General features: G+C 36.5%; 1 protein-coding gene across 1 annotated transcript in view; it reads left to right on the top strand.

Moving 5' to 3' along the window:
* Fhit (fragile histidine triad diadenosine triphosphatase) overlaps window positions 1-24335 on the top strand; it is a 1508571-nt gene that overhangs the window by 274922 nt on the left and 1209314 nt on the right. The window contains exon 4 of the mRNA XM_047532106.1: window positions 6017-6133. Coding sequence (XP_047388062.1) covers window positions 6017-6133 — 117 coding nt within the window. The remainder of the gene's footprint in view (window positions 1-6016; window positions 6134-24335) is intronic.

Raw genomic sequence — 24335 nt, 5'->3', positions numbered from 1 at the left:
GAGATAAAATGTCCTTTGGTGTCCTTGGTTTAATAGTTTTAAATTCAGTTTTACATACATACATCTTAATCTGCTGTAATTTAAAACAACTAGAATAGTGAAGCCTCCTTAGACTCTTCAGAGCTTATTAAACATTATTTTAAAGATAACATCTTTCCTTGTTATTCATATATGAATGTTTGGTGAAGAAATGGTCATAAAAAACTTCAAATTCCAATTGAATAATGTGTTCTTAAAAGTAGCTGCCAAGTGTAAATACCAGTAATATACATTCATGCATATTAGATAGTATATAAATAACCAGGAAGAGCATAGCAAAGGTCAATCAATTATGTATGGGTCAGAATGCTTTCCATCTGGATTGAGTCATTTTAGCAAATGACATCATGTGTCCTTTGGAGTCTATTGTGAAATGTGGCTTGAGTCATTATAAATTGGCTTCTTCTCTGGGTTACCAGTATGGCAGTGGCAAGGCTCAATAAATAAATGTATTGGACTCTGTAGGAGCAGATTTACATAATTAAGGCACAGTGATGAAGGTTTCTCATTCTACAGAAAACCTTTGGACCCCATCGACCAATTTCTAGTTTCTTATCCCTCTTGGTTTATTTTATATTTTTTGTAAGAACTTGAAGACAAAAGAGTTGGAACTGAGCCAAATGCTCTTTATATAACTGCAATGGATATTTTTCCATGAAATTGCTAGCAGGGAATCAATAGTAATGTATCTGGCACCCTTCTAATCTTTTCTAACTTCACCATTGCTCTTCTGGGCTACTTTAAGTGTGGTTTATAATGTTTACTTCGATCTGATAGGGAGTGGCCATACCAGATTGTCAGACCCTAGAGTGACTGATGGGGTGGGATGCTGTATGGATGGGAAGTGATGTTGGCATTTTCCAGTTGGCACAACAGGAGCTGAATTTAACTTATAGATCAAGTGATAAAAGGAGCTGCCAAGTTCAGTCATTTCCAATTAGTCAGGGCTTGAGGAGGTAAATGTTACTTGACAGAATTTAATGTGTGACTCCCCACCCCCCCCACCCTTCAAGATATTTTGGAAATGTTAAAAAGTTGTTGACTTTTTTAAAAAAGTAAGATAGCTTGGAATGAAGAACTTTCAGTAAAAATTCTTGTCATGATTTATAGGCATTTATAACTTAGAATCTAAGTGGCGTTTATAGTTGAAATCTTGTTTGGTTTGAGTCTTGGACCTGGATATCTTTGGCAAAGATGAAAGGAAATGGTCCTTCCTTTGGGGAGCTGATAATCTGGTGGTAGGACAGACGTTGCAAACAGCTTACACCACAGTATAGATGAGGGCTGCTTTAATAAGAGATAGGTGTGAGTACAGAAAGTGTTGATATTTGTGGCACTTATTTTTACTATATTATCCTTTACTCATTTTTCTGTGTTGTGAATGAATATGTATATATGAGAAATGTGTCCATACTTGTTCTTTATTTTCAAGAATGAGAGTACCTTCTAGCTTTCAAGATGGCTACTACAGGGGAGGCAAATGTTATCTTTCATCTTGGAGTTTTTTGTTGGGGGAGGGGAGGATGATGAACTTTTGAATTAAACTGACATGAACAGATTAACAGAAGACAATCATACAAATGTATTTAATAATTTAAGTTTAATATGACTGGGAGTCCAACATAAGGAAATGAAGAATCAAAGAAGTGGGAAAATCTTTTGATTTTACATTCTATTGAACAGAGTCAGTTGTGGAAAAAGCAACTAAGTTATGTGGGGAGACTAAATCAGAAGTAGAATTATTTTAACAGGGTCTATTTGTACAAAATTCTCTTGTTCTCAACGTCCCATCCTTGATGATAAGAATGTTACTTTTCTTCTGATTAAGAGAGGACATCTAGGGCTGGGGATGTAGCTCAGTTGGTAGAGTGCTTGGGTTCAATCTCCAGCACTGCAAAAAAAAAAAAAAGAGAGAGGACATCTTTTGAACAGAGATTTCATCTGCTTTCAGAAGGAAAAACAGGAGAGTCAGTGTGCCCTTCTTGTACCTTCTGTTTTTTTTTTTTTAAGTGCCTTTAGTTCAAAATAATTTTTTGTCAAAGTGCATGTTTTACTCAGCTTTGTGTTCTGTTCAAAAGACCTGATAATAACAAAGTAGAGGAGGAAAAGTTTATTTTGATTCATGGTTTCAGAGACCGCTGGCTTCATTGCTCTGGGCCTGAGGTGAGGCAGAAGGGCATGGCAGAAGGGTATGGGGCAGGAAAGCAGCTCAGGTCTTGACAACCAGGAAAGAGAGAGAGCTCTGCTCACCAGGAACAAATTATAAGCCCCAAGGCACACCCCCAATGACCTACTTCTTCCAACCACACCTACCTGCCTACAGTTACCACCAAGTTAACCCATCAGTGGATTAATTCACTGCTTAGGTTAAAGTTTTCCTGATCGAATCATTTCACCTTTTAACTTGCCTGCATTGTCTCACACATGAACTTTTGGGGGACACCTCATGACTAAAACATAACAATGCATCTTTTGAGGGAGCATAATTTGTTCTCCTTTACTACCGTATCTTTTGGTCATTCAGGAACAATGTAGCTGCCCTGTTCCTGGAATGACACTTATTATTCTGCAGGTCACCCAAAACTTTAATTCCATTTTAGTGAACCACCACAGATTCATAGGTATTATTCTTTTGATTATATCTACATGGATATCAAAACAAATGATTAGAAGATTAATAAATAGACCAGGTTTCAATTGTTACCTGTGGTATTTTACAATTGATTGCATTATTTGGTGTTCTTTCCACGATTTTATGATTGACTGAGATTACATTTTGTGGTCATGACTTGATGAACTGATTGAAGTGTATAGAAACAAGGATCTTCTCTGCTCCATTCAAACAGAACTTTCCCTTTATTTGAGGGAAAGAACTTTGTAAAGTTGTAAGTGCTTATTAATGAAGAAAATATTCTCCTGGTTTTTTTTTTTTGTCCCATTCAGTTCATCCTTCTTAAACAACTTCCACCAGAGTTTTCTAAACATCTCTTAGCTAAACATTAGTGTTTAATCATATGATAGAGTGGAACAGTCATTGGGAGTCAACAGACCTGCATTCTAATCCTTGTTTCACCACTGAGAAGATGATGAATATCAGGCAAGATGTTTTACTTTTCTGGAATTTCCTCTGTATTTTGTTGTTTCAGTTGTGTCTGGTCATAGCTCTCTTAATGTTTGGATCTTCTGTGCCTTATAGAGTACCTGGCACAGTGGTAGATATTAAATGTTTCCAGAAATAAACAGTATATATTTAAGATACTGAAAATATTAATGGCATTAAGCAACTCTAAGAATTCTATTATCAGCATATTTTGTTTGCCCATTATCTTTCTTGGATGAACTGAGTCTCTAACTTAGCCTCCAGATTTCTCTTGAAGGATAGTAAAGTTTCTTTTTCTTGTATCCAGCATTTTTTCTCATAACAAAAGCAACACATGTTTAGGTAAAAATGTAAAAATCTATAGATAAGCAAAAAGATAAAAATAGAACCTCCTGAGTATCAGGAATACATTTGTCTGCTAATTACAGAAAATCCAACCAGTGGTGACAGTCTCCAAGTCTTTAGAGGGAGTCTGGATATGGTGATTTTCCTTTTCTCCTGTTCTTAGCATGCTATTTTTTTTCATGTCACAGTGAAGTTGGTACTCCTTCATGCATCATGTTTGTATTGGAATGGTAGATGGTAAAGAAAAGAAGAATCATTTTAATCAGGAAAAAAGAGTTTTCCCTAGCAGATTATTTTTGTTTATATTTCATTTTATAGAACCATCCCCAAATACAAGGAGTGCTAGAGAGAAAGGGTTGTGAATGAAAGATGGGTTAGTCAATCAATGTTTGTCAAACCTTTGTTCTCATTATCAAAATATAGCCATTGAAACCTACTATGCCTACTGTTTTGTAATGTATTTTTCCTTGTTAATATACCCAAAATCCTTTTTTACATTATTAAATATTCTACATACATTTTTCAATCTATATTATATTCCACTTTGACTATACCATAATTAATTTAAATAATATCTTGTGTTTGACATTGAGAATTTCCACATTTTATTAAAATAAGTAATGTGGTGATGAATATGTGTAGATATATATTTTTTCTGAGCTCTTTTGGCTTTTTCCTTTCATTTTGATTCTGCTTCAAAAAAATCTGTGAAAAACAATGGCACAAATACATTAACAGATATTTAGGTACCCCTTATATAGTCTGAGTAGAATTTTTTAATAGCTAAAAAATCTTGGATTATATCTTCAAGATGCAAAATATCTTACTGCTTTGGCAAAATCAGACATGCAATTGGTAAATTCAGAGGAAGGATAGGGAAGTGACCCATTTTCTGATGGAATCAATTTCATTCATCAGTTAAAACAGAATAATGTTTTTTGCTGGTTTGGTTACAGGGTTCTCAAAGTTTGCAGATATGATAATTTTCAGAATTCCTTCTACCTAAAATTATCATTTCACTTGGCATTGTGTTTCCTTTTGTGCAAAAGTTGTTAGATGGGAGTGGGAAGGTATTTTGTTCCACAGCTCATCTGAGTGTCAAGTGTTGAAAGCCAGCATCCACACCATTAAAAGTAGAGACCTCTGAGAAGTTTGACTCCCAGGAGAGTAAAAAGTTTGGGAAAGTCTGAAGTCCTTCTTACCTCTTGCCACCACTTGTGTGGTATTTGGGGCGGGGGTTAACTACACCTTCCTTTGCTTGAGAACTAACAGTGGATCCTCAAGGCCAAGGTTAAGGCAGAGAGTTCTGGAACTTGCTGAGTACATTAACTCTTATAACAGGGTTTTAAATGTCAACATTTTTTCTAATGTATGCAAGAAATCCTAATTGAGAAGCTAGTCCATACCCTGCTTTGATGATATCCAACTGAATGTTTCTTTTTATAATATTGCAAAATAAAGTTAATTTTTACGTGAATATTTTATGACCCACTTTCTGTTATGTGCTGGATAAATTGAGGGTGATGGAAACCGATGGGTGGTGAAGATAAAAGAGCAGTGTTGACCTTTTGGTAAATCATTCATCCCACTGCTTCATCTGAAAGTGATTTTTCAGTTGCAGCTCATATTTCTTAAATCACTACATTTGACACTAGATTCTACAGGAACTGATTGTCTTTTTGTGGATTGTCTTTTCATTTAAAATTTTAGTTATTAAAAAAAATTTTAGCTATTGCATTACTAATTAGTTCATCCACCAGAGGGGGCATGTGGACAGAGAGAGGTGGTTGGAATCAATTCAATTTCTTTCTGCTACTCTTCGTTTCTTGTCTTTCCCAAGTAGCTGAGATGGACTTAAGCAATCCATTCACCTACTCTCCTTTGAGTCTCCCTGTTCCATGGCAGCCGCCACAGACCAGAAGAGTTAACTAGGACAGACCAGAAGAGTTAACTAGTATTGAAGGTAGAGCATCCAGCATCCATTTTGGTTTTCATGTTGATTCAAGTTCCACTGGGGCAAACTGAAGAGGAAAGCAAGAATAGCCTTCATTCAATCCTGGCTTAAGTACTAGAAACCATGGAATTCATTACAGTGGAAACATAAATCTGTATCCTGGACTCAAAGTGGATTCCAAGGTTGTAGACCTCTATAGGCTCTTCAGTTCCTAAGCCTTCTACTTAACTTTTGCAAACCCCTGGAATTTAGAACCAGGGTTAATATAGAAGAACCCTTTAGGGATGTGGAGGCTAGGATAGACACTCAGCACCTGATCCAAGTGAGGACATCCAAAATAAAGATTCTGCCTCAAGGATAAAGAGAAATTGAACTTTATCTCCTAAAGATTGACTCCAAACAGTTATAGTGCTGTGCTGATTAGCCCCATAGATCCTGTTTCTTAAATATATATTTATGGTATACTAAACCAGGGACTCTGTCCCCTATCTAGGCTAGAGAGTATTTTGATTACAATAAAATGAAAATTGGAGGCACTGAGAGAAACTAAATCACTGTTTCTTTATTCCTAATCAAAGGCAGTGTCAAGCAATATCCAGATAATACCTACACTGTGCTTGTCCCCTGCCTGAAGTTGGGATTCTTCAATTGGGTGAGTGTTCTTGGGCTCCTGACTACCATTGATCATTTGTTTGGTAAGTGCAAAAGTGGACAGCATTGCTTGTATTTTGCATCCAAGTTTTCGAATGCATGACCACGAGACCATTCTGGATGTCTCTGCGTGTGGTTGGGTTTGTATGGAGGAGCAGACTCTGACCACATTGTTTTATTACCTTGTTAAGTCAGAAATTATAGGCATGCAGTTTGTAACCAGTTAGAATGCTTTTTCCTCATTTTGGGTATCAACGAACAACTTTCTTTATATTCTTTTGTACACAAAATGCAAGAAATATGATTTCTGAACAATAAAATCTTCTAATAGGGATTTTTTAGAAGTTACATTTTTTCTTCTTTTGTTAGAGATAGAATGTCCATCTTCGGAGAAAGGGACACAGGTCTCAAAACAATAGGCAATAGTCAAAGTCTATTGATACCAGATGCTTCTACAAGAAGGAATAATTCTTGGTGATGATATTTCAGGTTTTGAAGGGTTTTTATTTTTTCAAGTGTCTTCCATAACAGTGTAGTACAGAATTTGGCCTGGGAGGAGGGTGAAATAAATTAATATGAATTTTTTGAAAACTGTTCATTGAAAATGTAGATGCTATTGAGTGTGTCTTTTGTCATCTTTCTGCTACAGTCCAAGAAATTTATCTAGACCCACACCTGCTCTTCTTTCACCTTTCACTCTTCTTATCTTTCAGTATGGTAACAACTATCCACATGTAACTATTTACATTTAAATTAATGAAAAATTAAATAAAGCAAAAGGTTTAGTTCTGCTGACATACTGCACTCATGTTAGAGGCTCAGTAGGGGATATTGGGATATTGGGTCTCTTAACTGGAGAACATAGATTACATTTCCATGATAACAAGTTATTTTGGATTGCACTACTTGATAGTCTCTTTCTCTCTCCTTTTTCTTTCCCTCTCTCTGTCTCTCTCTCTCTCTGTGTGCCCCTCCCTTCCTTCCTTCCTTCCTTCCTTCCTTTCTTTCTTTCTTTCTTTCTTTCTTTCTTTCTTTCTTTCTTTCTTTCTTTCTTTTAATGGTGCTGGACATCAAACCAAGGGCTCAGTGTAATGCTAGACAAGTGTTCTACCACTGAGCCATATCCTCAACCCTTGCTTGATATTCTTGGCTACACATAGTAGGGAGACTTCCTGGTAACTCTGTCATGCAAAGGCTATTTTTCCTCAGTGTCTAGTGAGTTTGGTAATCTCCTTCATCCTAATTGTCACTTCTAAGTACCTTTTAATCCATAGAAACACTTTTGAAGGACATGCCATCAAGCTATGATATGGCCTACTCCTCTGTTTTCTTTGGAAGTTTTGCCTCCTATCTCACAGACTTTACATTCATCACTATTCTGCATCATTTTTGTTAAAAAAATCATCATACAAAAGAGCCATAACTGGCCTCTCAGTTCCTTGAATTTCTCCCCTGCAAACTTTTGCCTTGTGTTAATACCTCAAGGCAGTAGGGAGTATTTACAAATGTTAGGAATACTGCTAGCATTTAGAGAACAGAAGCCAAGGATATTCAGTGTCATTCAGTATGTGAGACTATAATGCACAACGAAGAATTATTTCACCCCTAAATGCCAATAGTGATCTTTCAAGAAACACTGTTCTGACCATCAAAATATTTTTGAAACCTCCGCTCTCTGTGATCCCTATCCCCTGACTTTCCAGGGATGCTACCTCACATGATGTTAGTATCTCTACTCCAACTGGAGTTCTGTGATCCTTTGGGGTTTCCAATCTGTTGACCTATTGCTTTCATATGCTATTCCTCAGCTCCCTCATGCCCACTTTCCTCCTCACCCATCGCAGAGACTATGATTCATCTCTCTACCACATGTACATTCAAATCTTGCTCATATCTGTTAACCTCATCTAGAAAAACTCTGACTCTCTCTTGGCTCTCTGCCTACTTTGGGCTTGAATGTGATTGGATGGAGAAAAATACAAAAGTCTGCTGAGTGCCTTACTTTAAGTTTATGTTCACAGTATCAGATGGATACACAGCTCTATGTGGCAGTCCTACATGTTTACCTAATAGTTCCACTCTCTGAATCAACTGTTGTAAACCTTCTCTTTTACCTTAACCCTCTATCCCCTACCCTCAGTTCTCCCACTTAGCTGACTCTGTCTCAGTCAGAGGAAACTACATCTACTCCTCTAGTAAATTGACAAGCCTGTCTGAATTGGTATCCATCATTCCTATCTCCCTTTCTAGTACTTACACAAACTGTATAAAGCCCTAGAGTATTTCCCCATCATTCTCAGGGGTAAATCCAGTCTCTTTGCCATGTCCTCAAGGCCCTTCAGGATTTGGCATTTTTTATCCCCCTCATTGCATACCACATACCATTCTTTCCCTATGGTCTATTCACATTGCTTCCTTCCCTCCTCACTCCCTTCCTCCTTCTTTCCCTTCCATTTTTTCTTTCAGTTTTCTGAAAAGCTCTGTACCTTTTTTTTTTATTGGTGCCTTAAAATTGTACATAATAGTAGAATTTGTTTTTACATATGCATACATGCACATGATACAACAATATACTTTGGTCAATGTTGTTCCCCAGTATTTTCCCCTTCCCTTCCCTTATCCCTCTCCCTGGTTCTTTCCTTCTACTATACTGGTTTGCCTTTGATTTCCATGAGATATTTCACTATCTTTCTTTTCCTTTTTTTCTCTCTAGCTTCCACAAATGAAAGAACACATGATTCTTTACTGAGTTTGATTTATTTAGCTTAATATAATGTTCTCAGTTTCATCCATTTTCCTGCAAGTGACATAATTTCATTCTCCTTTATGACTGAATAAAGCTCCAGTGTACATATTACAATATTCCATAATTTGGCTATTGTGAGTTGTGCTTTGTGCTGCTATAAACATGGGCATGCATGTATCACTATATGATGCTGTCTTTAATTCTTTATGATAGACAATGAGGAGTGGTATAACTGGGTCATATGGTGGTTCTATTCCGAGTCTTTTGAGGAACTTCCATACTGATTTCCATAGTGGTTGTGCTAATTTACAATCCCACCAACATGCACTGCTCTTTTGCTCTTCAGAAGTGTCAAACTCATTCCTACCTCAGCATCTTTGTATTTGCCATTACTTCTGCCAATCTTCCCCACTAGATGTGTTTTTACCTTCTGTTATACTCAGGTTTCTACTGAAATGTCATTTCCCGAGAGAGTCTGTCTTTCCTTCCTTGACCACCAAAGTGGTCCTCTTCCCTTTCATGCTCTGTCTCCTTGCTCTGCTTTGTTTATCTTCACAGGACAGGACTTGCATCATATTATAGATTGATGTTAATCTGATTATTATCCCAGTATAACTTCCACAAGGGTAGGAGTTTTGCCTTGGTTGTTTATTTCTTTATCCTCAGTTTCTCAAACAGTGTTTCACATTTAATATTTATTGGTTAAATATGTAACATGTTTTTGATAAAATAATAATAGAATAATAGATTATACTAACTACTGTGGCAAAGGTTTTTCAATTTAGTGTGCCTCTCCTGATGACATGGGTGAATCAATTCTCTCACCACTTTTCTCTATTTGAAAGAGTGGAAAACATTCCTTAGTACAGTATTCTGTAATATCATTTGGCTTTCATTTGATGTAAACACATCGTTTACATACTAATTCTGCCTTTGTTCTTTTCTCATTAGCCCATAACGATTAAAATAGACCATTACTCTGCCACACTATGAGTTTTTATGATGTCATATCAAAGTCTTCATTAATTAAATAACTTAATAAATTAAAGCTGTATTCCATGACGATCTTCAATTGCAAATTATCTCCACCAAAGAACTCAATAGCAGACAAGGGACAATTTTAGCATTAGGACATGCCAACCTAACAACCAGATGTGCTTGCTGACATATTGAAAGTTAAAAGCTGTCACTTTATGAGATTGTTTGGTGCTAGTGACACTGAGAACAGAGCAGGGTTGATGGGGAAAAAAAGGTAAACTTAGGCACTGCTATGGGAAAGCAAACCTCAATTATCAGGTTGTCATTTAGATACTTTGGAACATTAATTGGAATTAAACAACAAAAATTACAGAACCCCCAGTACTGTAAAAATGTGCATAGTGGGAAATTTATAGATTCATAAATGCATGTATTAAAAATGAAGGAAGATTTGTTCTTAGTGAGTTAAGCATTGAACCAAAAATGTATGAATAGAATAACTAAGTTAATCCAAATACAGTTGAGGAAAGGAATATTATGAAATATTACAAAATCAAATGAAAGGGAATGCAAAAGAATCATGGAGAAGATCAACCAAGCAAAAGATGATTCTTCAAAAGACTCACAAAAGCATGTTAATATTTGGCAAACTTGATAAACTTTGGAGGTGAGGGGGAGGGAAAGGGAGGAAAGAGAAAGGACACAAATAGAAAAGAAAAGGGGGGCACCTAAATATAGATCTACTAGAGAATAAAAGTTCAAAAGAATACACTAGGAATAACTTCTTTATGACAATACTCATGAAAACATACCTTCTAAAAAATTACATATATTCTGAGCTTTTGTCACAACTAGAGATTTAGAAATATGATGACTAGGTGAAATCTAGCTTTCTAGAATGGAAATTCATTCATTCACTCAATAAATATTTATTGTTACCTGCTGTGTACTGGGTGTTGTACTGGTGCTAACAGATTTTCATGAATGAGATAGACCTTAAACAAATCATTACAAAAATAGGCATTTACAATTGTGTAAAAATAAACTATTACAAGTGACATATAGGTAAAATGATAGTGTTTAATAGGGAAGCTAACATGAATAGGGCAAAGGACAGATTAGCAAATGTTACTTAAGGAAATGACATTTAGGTTGTGATCTAAATGTGTAGGCATTATCTTGGTGAGGACATGATACAGGGTTCACAGATAGACAAAAGGAATACTATATGTGAAAGCAGTGTGATATGAAGGACCAATAGATGATCACAGGTGGAAAGGTGGAAATGTGTGCAATACAGCTTCAGTGACTGCAGTGAAATATGGCAAGGGTTTCTACGAGCCAAATACATTAAATTAAATTCACATGTCTCTGTGAAGTGCAAATATCTTCCCCTTGGTAATAGCTTATATAAATGCCTAAGAACATAATCTGTAGAGAAAGCATAAAAACATGGATGGGAAGAAAAAAACTGACTTCATTCAGAATAGCAATTACTGATCATTACTGATCATGCTGTTGCACACCTGTAATCCCAGCCACTCAGGAGGCTGAGACAGGAGGATCCCAAGTTCAAGGCCAGTCTGGGAAACTTAGTGAGACCCTGTCTTGAAATAAAAATAAAAAAGAGCTCAGGATATAGCTCTGTGGTAAAACTCCCCTGAATTACATCACCAGTATTGCAATTTTTAAAAAAAGGGGAAAAGAAAGAAACAAAGGAAGGAAGGGAGGAAAGAAGGAAGGAAAGTAGGTTGGAAGGAAGGAAGAAAGAAAAGGGATAGGTTCTAGAGAAGGAAGAGCTGAAGAAACCTCTGCATCCGTCCCATGGTGATGAGTCCCTTCCTGAAAGAAAGTAGACAAGGTAACCACAATCATGAGTTTGTTAATTTCTTTTCTTTTTTTTTAATATATTTTTTAGTCATCAATGGCCTTTATTTTATTTGTTTATCTACCTATTTATTTTTTTATTTATACGTGGTGCTGAGGATTGAAACCAGGGTGTCACACATGCCAGGCAAGTGCTCTACCACTGAGCCACCACCCCATCCCAAGTTTGCTAATTTCTTTATTTAAGTATTGATCTTATCTGGAATGGAGCCTCAATTATGATATACTGGGCAGAAAATACAGAAGAAAAACTTAGAGATGGCATTCTGAAGTGCACAGTGGTTGGACAATACTACTCAAAGTGTGGTCCACAGATCAGCCCAGGAAGTAGGAGGTGCAAATACTGGGAGTAGGGATTTAAGGAATGCAGTGTTGAACATAGTAACTACTAGCTATGTGTGGCTATTGTATAGTTGAAATGTGGCCAATCTGAATAGACATGCTGCAAGTATAAATTACTTGCAGGATTTCAGTGACTTAGTACAAAATAAAAAATAAAATAAGATTATTAAATACCTTAATATTTGTATATTAATGACATGTTGAAATGATAAATTGTGGATATATTAGGTTAGATGAAGTATTATAAAATTAGCTCTTGTTTCTGTTTATATTTTAATAAAGTTACTAGAAAGTTTAAAATTATACACATGGTCCTCATTATATTTTTTATTGCTCAGTGCTGCTTTAGAGACTTTTATAGCAGTTTGGCATTGCCACAACATATAGGTACATTTTTTATTATATTTTACAAGTGAATCATTAGCCACAATGTGTTGAAAATGGAAAATACAGTCAACTATTTTTACATCATAGATAGTTTGTGAAACAGTGCCTTAAATCATTCATAAACTCTGGGCATTTTAACCACTGTACTTCCTATAGGAAAACATACACATTATCCATTTCTCAGAGCTCTGTGAAATATTCTAAGTAACTATTAAATTGATTTGGCCATCACTCTATGAAAAAGGTGTTTGTGAAGATGTTGTATAACCATCAAATTAGGCTTGTATTTGTTTTTAGCTTTGTAACTTGCGTACTGGAGTAGGAAAGAATATCATAAAAAACTAAGGTATTTAGCACATTTAAAAAAATCTAGTTGAAGAACCAAGTTTGATATAAACTTGTGGTTATTTTGAGAATTAAAAAAACACGGAGTGGGGAAACTCATATCTCATACTTGAGATATGAGTTACTTGAGATATGAGTTAGATTGCATCATTGATAATATATTTAAGTAATTATCTTCCTTAGGTTTTGTTCCATGAATTTGACTTATTTTTCTTCAGAATGGGCTAGTTAACATTGGACTTAGTGTTTGGCACACGTGAGCTTGTGATTTACAGAGCAATTTTTCTCATCAAAACCTGGGCAGAACCATTTATTTTAAAACCAATATTTATTTTACAATGGGAAGATGGAGCAGATTAAAGGAGCATAAAACCATGATAAATCACCCAATCTTTATCCCTAGAAAATCTTTTAAATGGCTCTCAACGTAATGGTGGTAAAACCATCTCATAGAGTTTGTGTTTGGGTGGTTTTCTAGCATATATTACAGTCATGTAGATTAAAATCTAATTAATGAGGAATTTATAATAATTCAAACATGGTCTGTATGATTCTTTTTCAGTAAAAGTACAATATGTTATTTCCTTAGCCAAATTTCTGAATTGTACTTATGAGTAAAGAGGGAATCTAGTCTGATATTCTTAGCTATTTTGAATCAAAGACATAAGATGAAATCTTTCAGTCTTTTTATTTAATAATCAATTTTTGCATTAAATGATTAAGAAATCATATTTATGTTTATTATAGGTTATTATGCATTATTGCTGAATAAAGGAATTTTTATAATCTATTTTTTTGATCTCATTTATATCTTAGGTTATAATAATTTTTGTAGTTACAGTGAAGCTACATTTCTCTAATAGTATTCTTTAATACTATTCTTCAATAGTGAAGTTATATCACATAGAACCTTGAACCAATTAAAAAAAACACTAAAGGGGAAAAACTATGTTAAATAGAAGAGGTCTGCTTAAAGTCCTTGTGAATTTTACACAATGGGAAGTCTGTATACTATTGCAGTCCCTTTCAGTTACTTATAGACTCTAGACCAAGATTTGGTAAACTTTCTGAAAAGGGCCAGAAAATAAGAATTGTAGGCTTTTGATTGTATAGGCACAATACTCAACTTTTCCTATTGTTGGGTGAAAGTAACCTTAGACAATATATGGATGAATGGGTGTATATATCCCCTTTGACCTAACAGTTCTAGATTCAGGTGAATTCCTTAAGGAAGTAATTAGAGGTTTTGGCAGAGTTATATGCAAGAATGTCTGTCATGATATTACTTAATGACAAGTAAGGCTATTTATGATCCCTTGATAAATGAAAGAAAATCAGCAAGCACTTTAAGTGTGATCCTACTTTAACATACTGTGTATATGTATATCAAGTCAATTCATGTGGAACTACTGTTAAGCAATCTATTTGTTTACCAAATGGAAATTTGTATGGTCCTCCTAAGATGGATACATAGAAAAAAACTGAAAGATTATTCACCCATTATTTTCTGGGTGAGATAGAAAAATTTTAATTCTACTGTTTCATTGTTCATTTGTTACAATGAGCATATTTTAATTTGCAATGAGAAAAATGATGCAGGTGTTATGGAACAAAAGAAACACTTTGTTACATCCACATTGTGGTTAATCAATGATAGAAGTTCGGAAGGAGTGCTCATGTAGTTCTTTTTGGAGGAGACAGGGCCTCCTATGAGGAACTTGGAGCTTTATTGTTCTCTTGGCAGGGCCATTCCTATTATGGCAATAGATGCAGGGAGCTGCAGCCAATACACATTGCGTCTTCTCTCCCATCGGTGACTCCATCTCTCTTGGTGCCATTTAACATTCAATTCATCAAATGAACTCTCATTCAGATTCATTGCAAATTGCTGCCTGATTAGGATTTGGCTTTGCATGGAGGACATCTACAGGAAGGGAATGAACATACTGGTCATTGTGACATGTGTGCAACAATTATATCGCAAATTATAGACTGCTACTTTGATGTTCTGATTTTATATGTTGGTCTTGTAAACTTGCTTAATGAAGTCCAACTCCTGAGAAATGAAGTATATACTATGTGCTGAAAACATCAAAGCCAATGGGACTATGTTAATTGGTTTTTCATTGCTATGACTCAAATGCCTGACAAGAAGAAGTTAGAGGAGTAAAATTTTATTTTGGACCTATAGTTTCAGAAGTTCAGTCTGTGGTTGTGTGACTCCATTGCTCTGGGCAAAGCAGAACATCATGGCAGAAGGGCGTAGCAGAGGAACTGCTCAACTCATGACAGCCAGGAAGCAGAAAGAGCAAGAGACACAGGAACAAAATATAAACCACAAAATCCATGCCTAGTGACCTATTTCCTCCATCCATGCCCCACCTACCTACAATTACCATCTAGTTAGTTCATTCAAGTTATTAATTCGTATCAAATGAATTAAGTTACTGATAAGTCACAACTAACAATCTAATCATTTCACCTCTGAACATTCCTGCATTAATGCAGGAGTTTTGGGTGACACCTTATATCCAACTGTAACATTCTGCCCCTGGTGCCTAAAAGCTTATGTTTATGTCACAATGCAAGATGTATTTACTCCATCTTTAGAAGTCCCTATAGTCTTAACAGTTTCTACATTGCCCAAAAGTTCATGTCCAAATTCTCATCTGAGATTTGAGGTAATCTGTTGACTCTGAGCCCCTGCAAAAATCAAAAGCAAGTTAGATATATCCAATATGTACAGGCAGAGTAGTCATCCCCATTCTAACATGAAGGAATATGGGCATAGAAAGGAGGAATGGATCAAACTGTGACTGAAACCTCACTGGACAAACATTAGGTCCTGTAACTCCATGTCTGGCATCCAGGGCACACGGCAGAGAGGCATGAGGTTCAAAGGCTTGAGCAGCTTTGCCCCTATGGCCTCTTTCTTGGGCTGGCTCTATCTACAACCAACAGCTTTCCTCAGCAGATATTCTATGTTACTGGCATCTTTTCATCCTGAGGATCTCTTCTGAAGCTTCATTTCATTCTTAGCTTCATGTATTACCCTCTCAGGGACTGCCTATAGGGATTCCAACCCTGCTATTCTCTTCCTGGCCTTCCAGGCCTACACTGAAATTTGGTGGAAGCCTCAGTGACCCCTTAACTCCAGAATTCTGAATTCCTGCGAACCAGTACCATTTAGATGACACCAAAATTTACCACTAGCTCAAGCAGTAGCAGAGTCCCCTTGGACTGTGGATGCATTAGCCTGAGTGCCTGGGTGGTTGAGCATGGTGAACTGAATCCGGGGGAAATGATTTCCTAGGCACCCCTGTGTGAGCCCTGTGCCCCCATACTCTCTTCTCAAAGGAGTTTTCTTTTACACTCTTGAGCCTGCTATGGATACCTACTTGCTGTTTTTCTGAGATGCCCTCAAGACATCTTTCCTATTGTCTCTGTGCAAAGTATTTAGCTTCTTTTCAGTGATGATAATTTCTTTAGCAAACCATAGCTTTCTTGACCTCAGTTTTACATGCGCTTTTCTGGCCAAACTGCAGGTTTTAACATTTGTTCTTCTCTATTAATTCTCTCCTAATTATCATGGTAAACCTGGCTAAAAGTTTCTAGCCATGTCCATGCCACTGCCTGAATACTACGGTTCTTTACAATTTCCTCTGCCAGATTAAATAGTCCATCACTTTTAAATTTAGCTTCATATAAAGTCTCAGAACATAGGCAAAATATAGTCAAGTTCTTCACCAAAACGTAACACAATGGCCTCTTGTCCAGTTCCCACAAATGAGAGAGTTTCTCTCTGAAACCTTATGTGCACAGTCTGTATCTTCTGCATTCCTCCTGGCATTTTGGTCTTCTGAGGTCCCACTAGAAGTGCCCATTAAGCTCTGCTTAAAATATTCTAACATTCCTTTAGCCAGCATTTCCAAATTTTCCCAAAAATCTTCCCACAAACTAGTTCCAAAGGCTTCTGAACACTGTGATCAGATTAGTCACAGCAACAATCCCATTTCTTGGTACCAGTTTCTGTGTTAGTCAACTTTTTGTTTCTGTGTTAGTCAACTTTTTGTTTCTGTGATCAAAATTCCTGACAGGAACAACTTACAAGGAAAAAAGTTTATTTGGGGCTCATAGTTTCAGAGCTTTAGTCCATAGTTGGCTCATTACACTGCTTCAGGCCCAATGTGAGGTGAAACATCATGGTAGAAGGCATGGCAGAAGGAAAATTGCTCATCTTATGGTGACAGGAAGCAGAGGGAGTAAGCAAGGCACCAGGGACAAAATATTAACCCCAAAGGCATGCCCCCAGTGACTGTATCCTCTAGCCATGCCCCACCTGCCTACAGTTATCACCCAGTTGGTTCATTCTAATTATGAAACCATAAAATGCATAAAAACACTAATTCTGTTAAAGCTCTCATATCTAATCATTTCATCTCTGAACATTACTGAGTCAACACAGGAGTGTTGAGGGGGTGTCCCTCATATTCAAACTGTAACAGGGGCCAAAACTTGATGAAGAAATTGTGTAAAGTATCAGTGACCTTCAGCTGGGCCTCTGGGGAGTGAGCCTGGTGCCCTTTTTCAGATAGCATTTTACATTTCTTTCTAAGAGGAAAATTGAGTCTCTTTCTGTTTGAAACTTTGCCCCTTTCCAACTTTAGAGTTCTGCCTTTTTTTGAGATTTCTCCCTTCAGCCCTTGCTTGCTCTGTTTTTCTCATTGCCTCTTGTCACCAGGCAGAAACACAGTCGGGAGAGACACAAGGGACCTTTTTTGCTTCTGGTATTTAAGTTTCTCCTGGAGTTTTCATTGGATGACATTGATTTCTAGTGCAAAGGGTGCTGTGCTTTGGAGCAGACCTGTGGAGAAAGTCAGTCCCTCAGGCATGCTGTGATGTTGGAATCCCCTCATCCCAGCGACAGGGGTTGGCATTTGTGTGAGATTGTGGGATGTGCCCCTAATGCTGGCTGCTGCTCCATTGTCAGTCAGTGTGAAACAGCAGACCACTTCACCACCTGAGAGAGGCAGACATTTTGTCAGCTCACCTGTTTTGCTCATCAGTGTCTGAAACAGCATTTCACTATGTTTTGATACAAATGTTCAAACTACACATTAGGGATAATTTCTACTTTATTTGGAGCACAAGTCAGAATGAGCGTATCTCTATTAAAGAAAATAAAGAGGCCTCTGTTTCTGACACTACTTTGTTAAAAAGGAAACATTTTCTCAGTAGGCAAACGTTATTGGTTAAATACAGCCACAAACCAAAGATCACTCCCACCAAAAACTCCTATGTAATTTCCCGTTTTCATGGATTAACACAAGACTGTGGAATTTGTTTCCCATAAAATATTTGCACATTTCCCCTTTTCAGTAGGTGAGAGAAAAATTTACAACACATTTCTTTGTTACTTTGGGGGATGGTTGTGGATGAGAGTTCTTCATATTTAAAGAAATCTCCAATGTAATTGGTACAACTACTTATAGAATTTGAGTTTAGGCATCTTGAGGAAGCTTTAGGTCTAAAGATTGAAAATACTTCAGTGTTGATTACATCACTTTGCTTAGCAATGCAGTTAAGTTATTTTAAAAAGTCAATGGAATACATTTTGTTCTCATCAATGTAGTGTATCATGAACCATAAAGTTTGTGGAATGAGGTTAAAAGAAATAGCATTTCATTTTTTCTGTGTATTGAGACAAAATGAAAATTACTCTCTTTCCCTTGGAGTTCATGCTATGAAAGTTTGTATATTTTATGTTGAATGTTTAGGTGTTCATGTGAGGGGAGCACAGTTCATAAATTTGAATGCTACCAAGAAGACAATTAATTTTAGAAAATTGTTGTTCAGTGAACAACCTGGGCCTAGAACAAAGTGATTCATTTTCTCTATAGGCAATAATATATGTTATAAAAATTAGGAGATAGTCACACAGAAAAGCGAAAATGAATGTAGATCAATAATTTAATTTAGCTCTGACCTGGCTAAGTTTTATGGCATGGTTCATGATTTTCCAATGAATAGACCCTTACCATTTTACATGTAGTGTCTCGGTTTCATATTGATTTGCCTTAATGTAGGAATAGCAGCCCTCTAATCTTTAGCAAAACCACATTGTGCCTGTGTATGTTAAACAAAATATGGCAGCCTGTATATGTCATTTATTCTGTTTTCAGAACTACTTTTTCTTTAGCTAATAATTTTAAAAATAAGGAGAGAAATGGGTAGTACATGAATGATGACTTGGAGGGAAAGTTTATGGAGTTCTCTTTTAGTTAATAGACTCTTGGTCTTTCTGCATTACTTAATTGCTTATTAAAAGTGGAACCCTTGATGTACTATGTACAGTGTATATTTATTCAGTGGAAAATTATTAATTTTTAATAGAACTAAGTGACTTCTTAGACAAGGGACCCTGACTATTAATCAGGAGGCAAGTGATTGACTGACTTTCATGTTCATTAATTATTCAAGAAAGTTCAATTATAAGGCCCACAAGAGCAGAAGTTTTTTTTTTTTTATAAGTGAGCCTATGCACTTTAAGTACCACATTCATTTACTCGTTTAACCAGTATTTAATACATTTTGTGTGCCATGCACTGATGATTCAGTGATGTGTGCGACCATCTGCCTCTGTCCTCATGAAACTTACAGAACAGTGAGTAAAATAGGTATCAGAATGTGAAGAGAAGATAGGCTATTTCTGAGAAGTTTAGGAGACTCAGTTATGCTTGACTCTTGTATAGATACAGAAATCGATTCTTCTCTGCACAGATTTCCTGATTCTCCTGGAAATTCTATCTAGTCAATTTTAACTACCACCCAAGAAAATATTTTGTTTAGAGTATGGAGTCAGTTTCTCAGAGTAAGAGGAGACTTGAGAAGTTACCAGGGGATGTACCCTTGTTCCCTGTCTCAGCTAGGCCACATTCGATGCCTGGAGGAGAGCATGCTCACATGGAGGATCATTTCTGGACTGGGTGGGTTGCTTGAAACTTCTTCCAAACAATATACTGTAAATTATTCCCCTGGTTTTTCTCTTTATTGATTCCAATCCTGAGTCTTAAGTAAAATCATAATATCTCATTTATCTATTATTTTGAGTACTTATAGCAGTTTTCCACTTATTCATGTGATTTTTAAAAATTATACTGCATTATTCCTGTTAGACCATACCCTGGTAAACTTGTGCTCATTGTTAATTCTCTAGCATTATCATAGTACAAGGAAATGAATGAATGAATGAATGAACAATTTGACTTGTTTCTAAAGGCTTTAGGGAAAAATACATGATTAAAATCTTACATGTTAGTTTATTAACTATTTGACAACAACTGTCATGGTTCTTTCCCTGCTCCAATTTTTTTCATATCCAGTTAAGATACTTATTTCTTTTAAGTCTTTTCATTTGACCCGGTGACCAGCCCTTCATCAGGGCCAGCCCCCTTCTAGTGCCTTTCACTTTCATACGCAGCATGTAAGATGCCTGTCTCACTAGGAGGTTTTGGAAGAGCTTCGCAGAAAATGTGAAAATGGTCCTGTTCTATATCTAGAAGAATGAGAAAGGGTTCTCCATGTAAGTGGGACTGCAAGTGGGACTTTCAGAGGTGCACTTAGGATAAAAGTGTTAGCAAAATGCACATCCATACCTTTCTATTAAGCATCCATATGCCCTCATTTGGCAACTTCCCCTTTGGAGATTTTTTTTTTAACTGCCCACCCCATGAACTTGACTTTCTTCCACTTTAACCACCTTCTTAGTGTTATAATTTTGTAATGAGGTGTCATCCAGATGTGCTTGGGTTATTGCAGGAAATGGAATGATCAAATTGTGATAGTTTGTAACCTAATCAGTGCGTTAATCCATTTGATGGATTAAGAATTTGAATGGACTAACTGGGTGATAACTCTAGGCAGGTGGGGTGTGACTAGAGGGAGTAGGACACTGGGGGTGTGCTTTTTGGATTTATATTATGTCCCTGGTGCTCCTTTCTCTCTCTTTCTGTCTTTGCTTTCTACCACCATGAGTTTAGCAGCTTTCCTCCTCCGTGGCCTTCCATCATGATGTTCCACCTCACCTCAGGTTCAGAGTGATAGAGTCAATTGACCATGGACTGAATCTCCAAAACCATGAGCTCAAAATAAACTTTGTCTCCTCTGAGTTGTTCTTGTTAGGTGTTTTGGTCACAGTGATGGAAACCTAACTAATGCATTCAATATTGCCTCACAGCCCAAGGCAGAGTAGCTAGCAGCTTAGAGCTTGCATTAGGGAGTTAGGCTGGAGTCTACCCACATTTTACATGTCAGTAGAAAAGGGAGGGTGCTTCTTTAAGATTTGGCATTGTATTCTTTAAAATACAGAAAATTATACCCACTGTATAAAATACTTAGGAAAACTAGCAGATAGACTATACGTGAAGTGCTTAACACCTAATACCCTGTAGTCATTATCCTTGCCTTCCCTCTAGTGATCTCCTGCTGCGGCTTACTTCTGGTGCTACAACTATGTGTCCAGAGGCCTCAGAACATGTAGTGGTTCACATATGTTTTCCCATATAAACCCCCTCAGTGGCTAACAGAGGTAGTGCTACTGCAGGTTTTCCAAGTTTTCAGTTTGCTGATTTTACATCACTACGGTCTTTCTTTCAGCCTCCAGCTGCATGGGATTCAACACATTTTTTCCTTCTTTTGGTAGGACTGGACAGGAATCAGGTCTGACACATTGTCCCTTCAATTTCTCTCCTTTTGGGTCTCCCTTAGTACAAGGGCCTGGATATCTGTGACCTCACCTCACAGCTTCATCTGTGAAACCAACATTCTCATTTCATTCTGGTCAAGATTTCTCTTGATAGGTTTATTGCAGATTGCTGCAGCTGCAATCAGTGTTTACAATCTGATGACAAGTTGGAGATTAAGGCTTGTTATCACTATTTAATTAACCTCAAATTAAGCAGTTTCTGGCTCCATTCCATACCCTTCCACAAGCCCATCAGAGCTGCTAAAACAGTGCTGTGAATCCTGATAGACTCCTGGTTGCACCACTGGAGAGCAAGAACTTTAGCAGTCAGCCTGAAGAACAGCAATACTTGATCACTTCTCATATGCCCAAGGGCTGAAGCGAGGTAGCTATCCAAAGGAAATGGAGAGGGAGGGGAAGAAAGGATGGCACTTTTCCACTTCTAGGAAGCATGTAGTCTGTGAATTACAAAGGAGATCAGCCAGAAATGATTCCAGATATTGGGGGGAGGGGCGCTGTTAACAATATTTATAAATAGTTCTGTTTTTCTCATTGCAGAAGTAGTTATGTGTATATAGTAAAATTACAAATGGTGATTATGAAAAAGGAGAAAAAATAAGTATCCCAAAATCTTACTGTGCACACCTGCTTCTAAGGCTTACCTGGTAGCTCTGAGCCTCCAGTAACAACCACCACTGGTGGCTCTTGAGCATTTTAAAATGTAGCAAGAATGAATGACATATGCTGTAAGTGTGAACTGAATATTTCTAAGACTTGGTCTGGAAAAGAAGAATTTAACATGTCATTATGAATTTATGTTATTTACATGTTGAAATATTATTTTGCATATGTTGGGTTATAAATATATCATTAAATGAATTCCACCTATGCTTTAACTTTTTTTGAATTTTTATACAGATTTATTCTTTTTTAAATTATTTTTTAATTTTTAAATTTTTTTACAGACTGCATTTTGATTCATTGTACACTAATGGGGTAGGTACATCATTTCATTTCTATGGCTGTGCACGATGTAGATTCACACCATTCATATAATCATACATATACATAGGGTAATGATGTCTGTCTCATTGCACCATTTTCCATACCCCCCTCCCTCTCATTTCCTTCTACATAATCTAAAGTTCCTACATTCTTCTCTTACTCCCCGCTCCCCAACCCCCTTATATATCATTCTCCACTTATCAGGGAAAACATTCGGCCTTTGGTTTTTTGGGATTGGCTTATTTCACTTAGCATGATATTCTCCAACTCCATCCATTTATTTGCAAATGCCATAATACTATTCTTCTTTATGGCTGAATAATATTTCATTGTGTATATATATCACAGTTTCTTTATCCATTCATCTACTGAAGGATATCTAGGTTGGTTCCACAATCTAGCTATTGTGAATTGAGCTGCTGTAAACATTGGATGTGGCTGCATTTTAACTTTTTTAGACTTTTTTTTAAGACACTTTAGAATTACATATGTGCTTGTATCTTATTTCTTTTGGAAAGAGACTTTTAAACCTTTCTCTTTTTTAAAGAAAAATTGGTTTATTCTACATAGAACTTAGTGTTCTCTTTTTCACTTAGTATTATATTGTGAGTATATTTATGTCATGGAATATATATGGTATTATTTTTAATCATTTGTAATATTTCATTATATTTATGTACCTTAATTAGTTAATCTGATACCTTATTGTTGAACAATTAGCTTATTATCATTTTTCACAACTGTTGTTCCCCCTTATCAGTAGGGGATCTGTTCCAAGACCCACTAGTGGACGTTTAAAACCACAGATAACAAATTCTATATATACCGTATATGATAAAGTTTAATTTATAAATTAGGCATGGTAAGAGATTAATAACTAATAATAAAACAGAACAATTATAACAAAATGTACCATAATAAAGTTCTGTGAATATGGTTTCTCCCTCTCAAAATATTTATTGTACCATTCTTGCCCTTTTTTGAGGTGATACAATGTCCCCATACTGAGCTGAAGTGAGGTGATGACATAGGCATCGTGAAATAGCATTGATCTACTTCATAAGAGTTACTTGAACATAGCACTGCAATACTCTTGATACTTGATCCCAATAAGACAGCTACTAAGTGAATAATGGGTAGGTAGCATTCATAACATGGATTCATTAGACAAAAGGATGCTTCATGTCTCAGGTGGGATGGAGCAGGGTGATGTGAGATTTCATCATGCTACTCAGAACAACACACAATTTCAGTGGATGAAACAATTGATATCTAGGATTTCCTCTTTAATATTTTTGAATGGTGGTTGACTGCAGGTGACAAACTGTGGAAAGCAAAACCTTCAATGAGGAGTAACTACTGTTTCAAACTATCTACCAACACACAGGTAATAATATATTTAGGCTCATCCTCAATTATGCTCTAAAAATTTGTTTCTGGAAAACAGTCTATTAACAGACATGTTTGTGTTGAGATTGGCTATGTGGGAATGGTAGAGTATCTCACTATGGGTAGATGTTAGTTAGCAGGGGAAGCTAAGAGAAGAAAATATCAACCGTGAGGACCATTCTCTTTTTTCCAGTAGAAAATAGGTACACTCATACATTACTGTGGGGTTGCAAATTGGTGCAGCCACTCTGGAAAGCAGTATGGAGATTCCTTAGAAAACTTGAAATGGAATCACCATTTGACTCATCTATCCCACTTCTTGGCTTATACTCAAAACTTAAAATCAGGGCTTAAAATCAGCTTACAGTGATACAACTACATCAATGTTTATAGCAGCTCAATTCACCAACCTAGATGCCCTTCG

This window comes from Sciurus carolinensis, chromosome 17 (assembly GCF_902686445.1).
Source record: "Sciurus carolinensis chromosome 17, mSciCar1.2, whole genome shotgun sequence".
Taxonomy (NCBI): Eukaryota; Metazoa; Chordata; class Mammalia; order Rodentia; family Sciuridae; genus Sciurus; species Sciurus carolinensis.
This window is presented reverse-complemented; position numbering and strand designations above follow the sequence as displayed.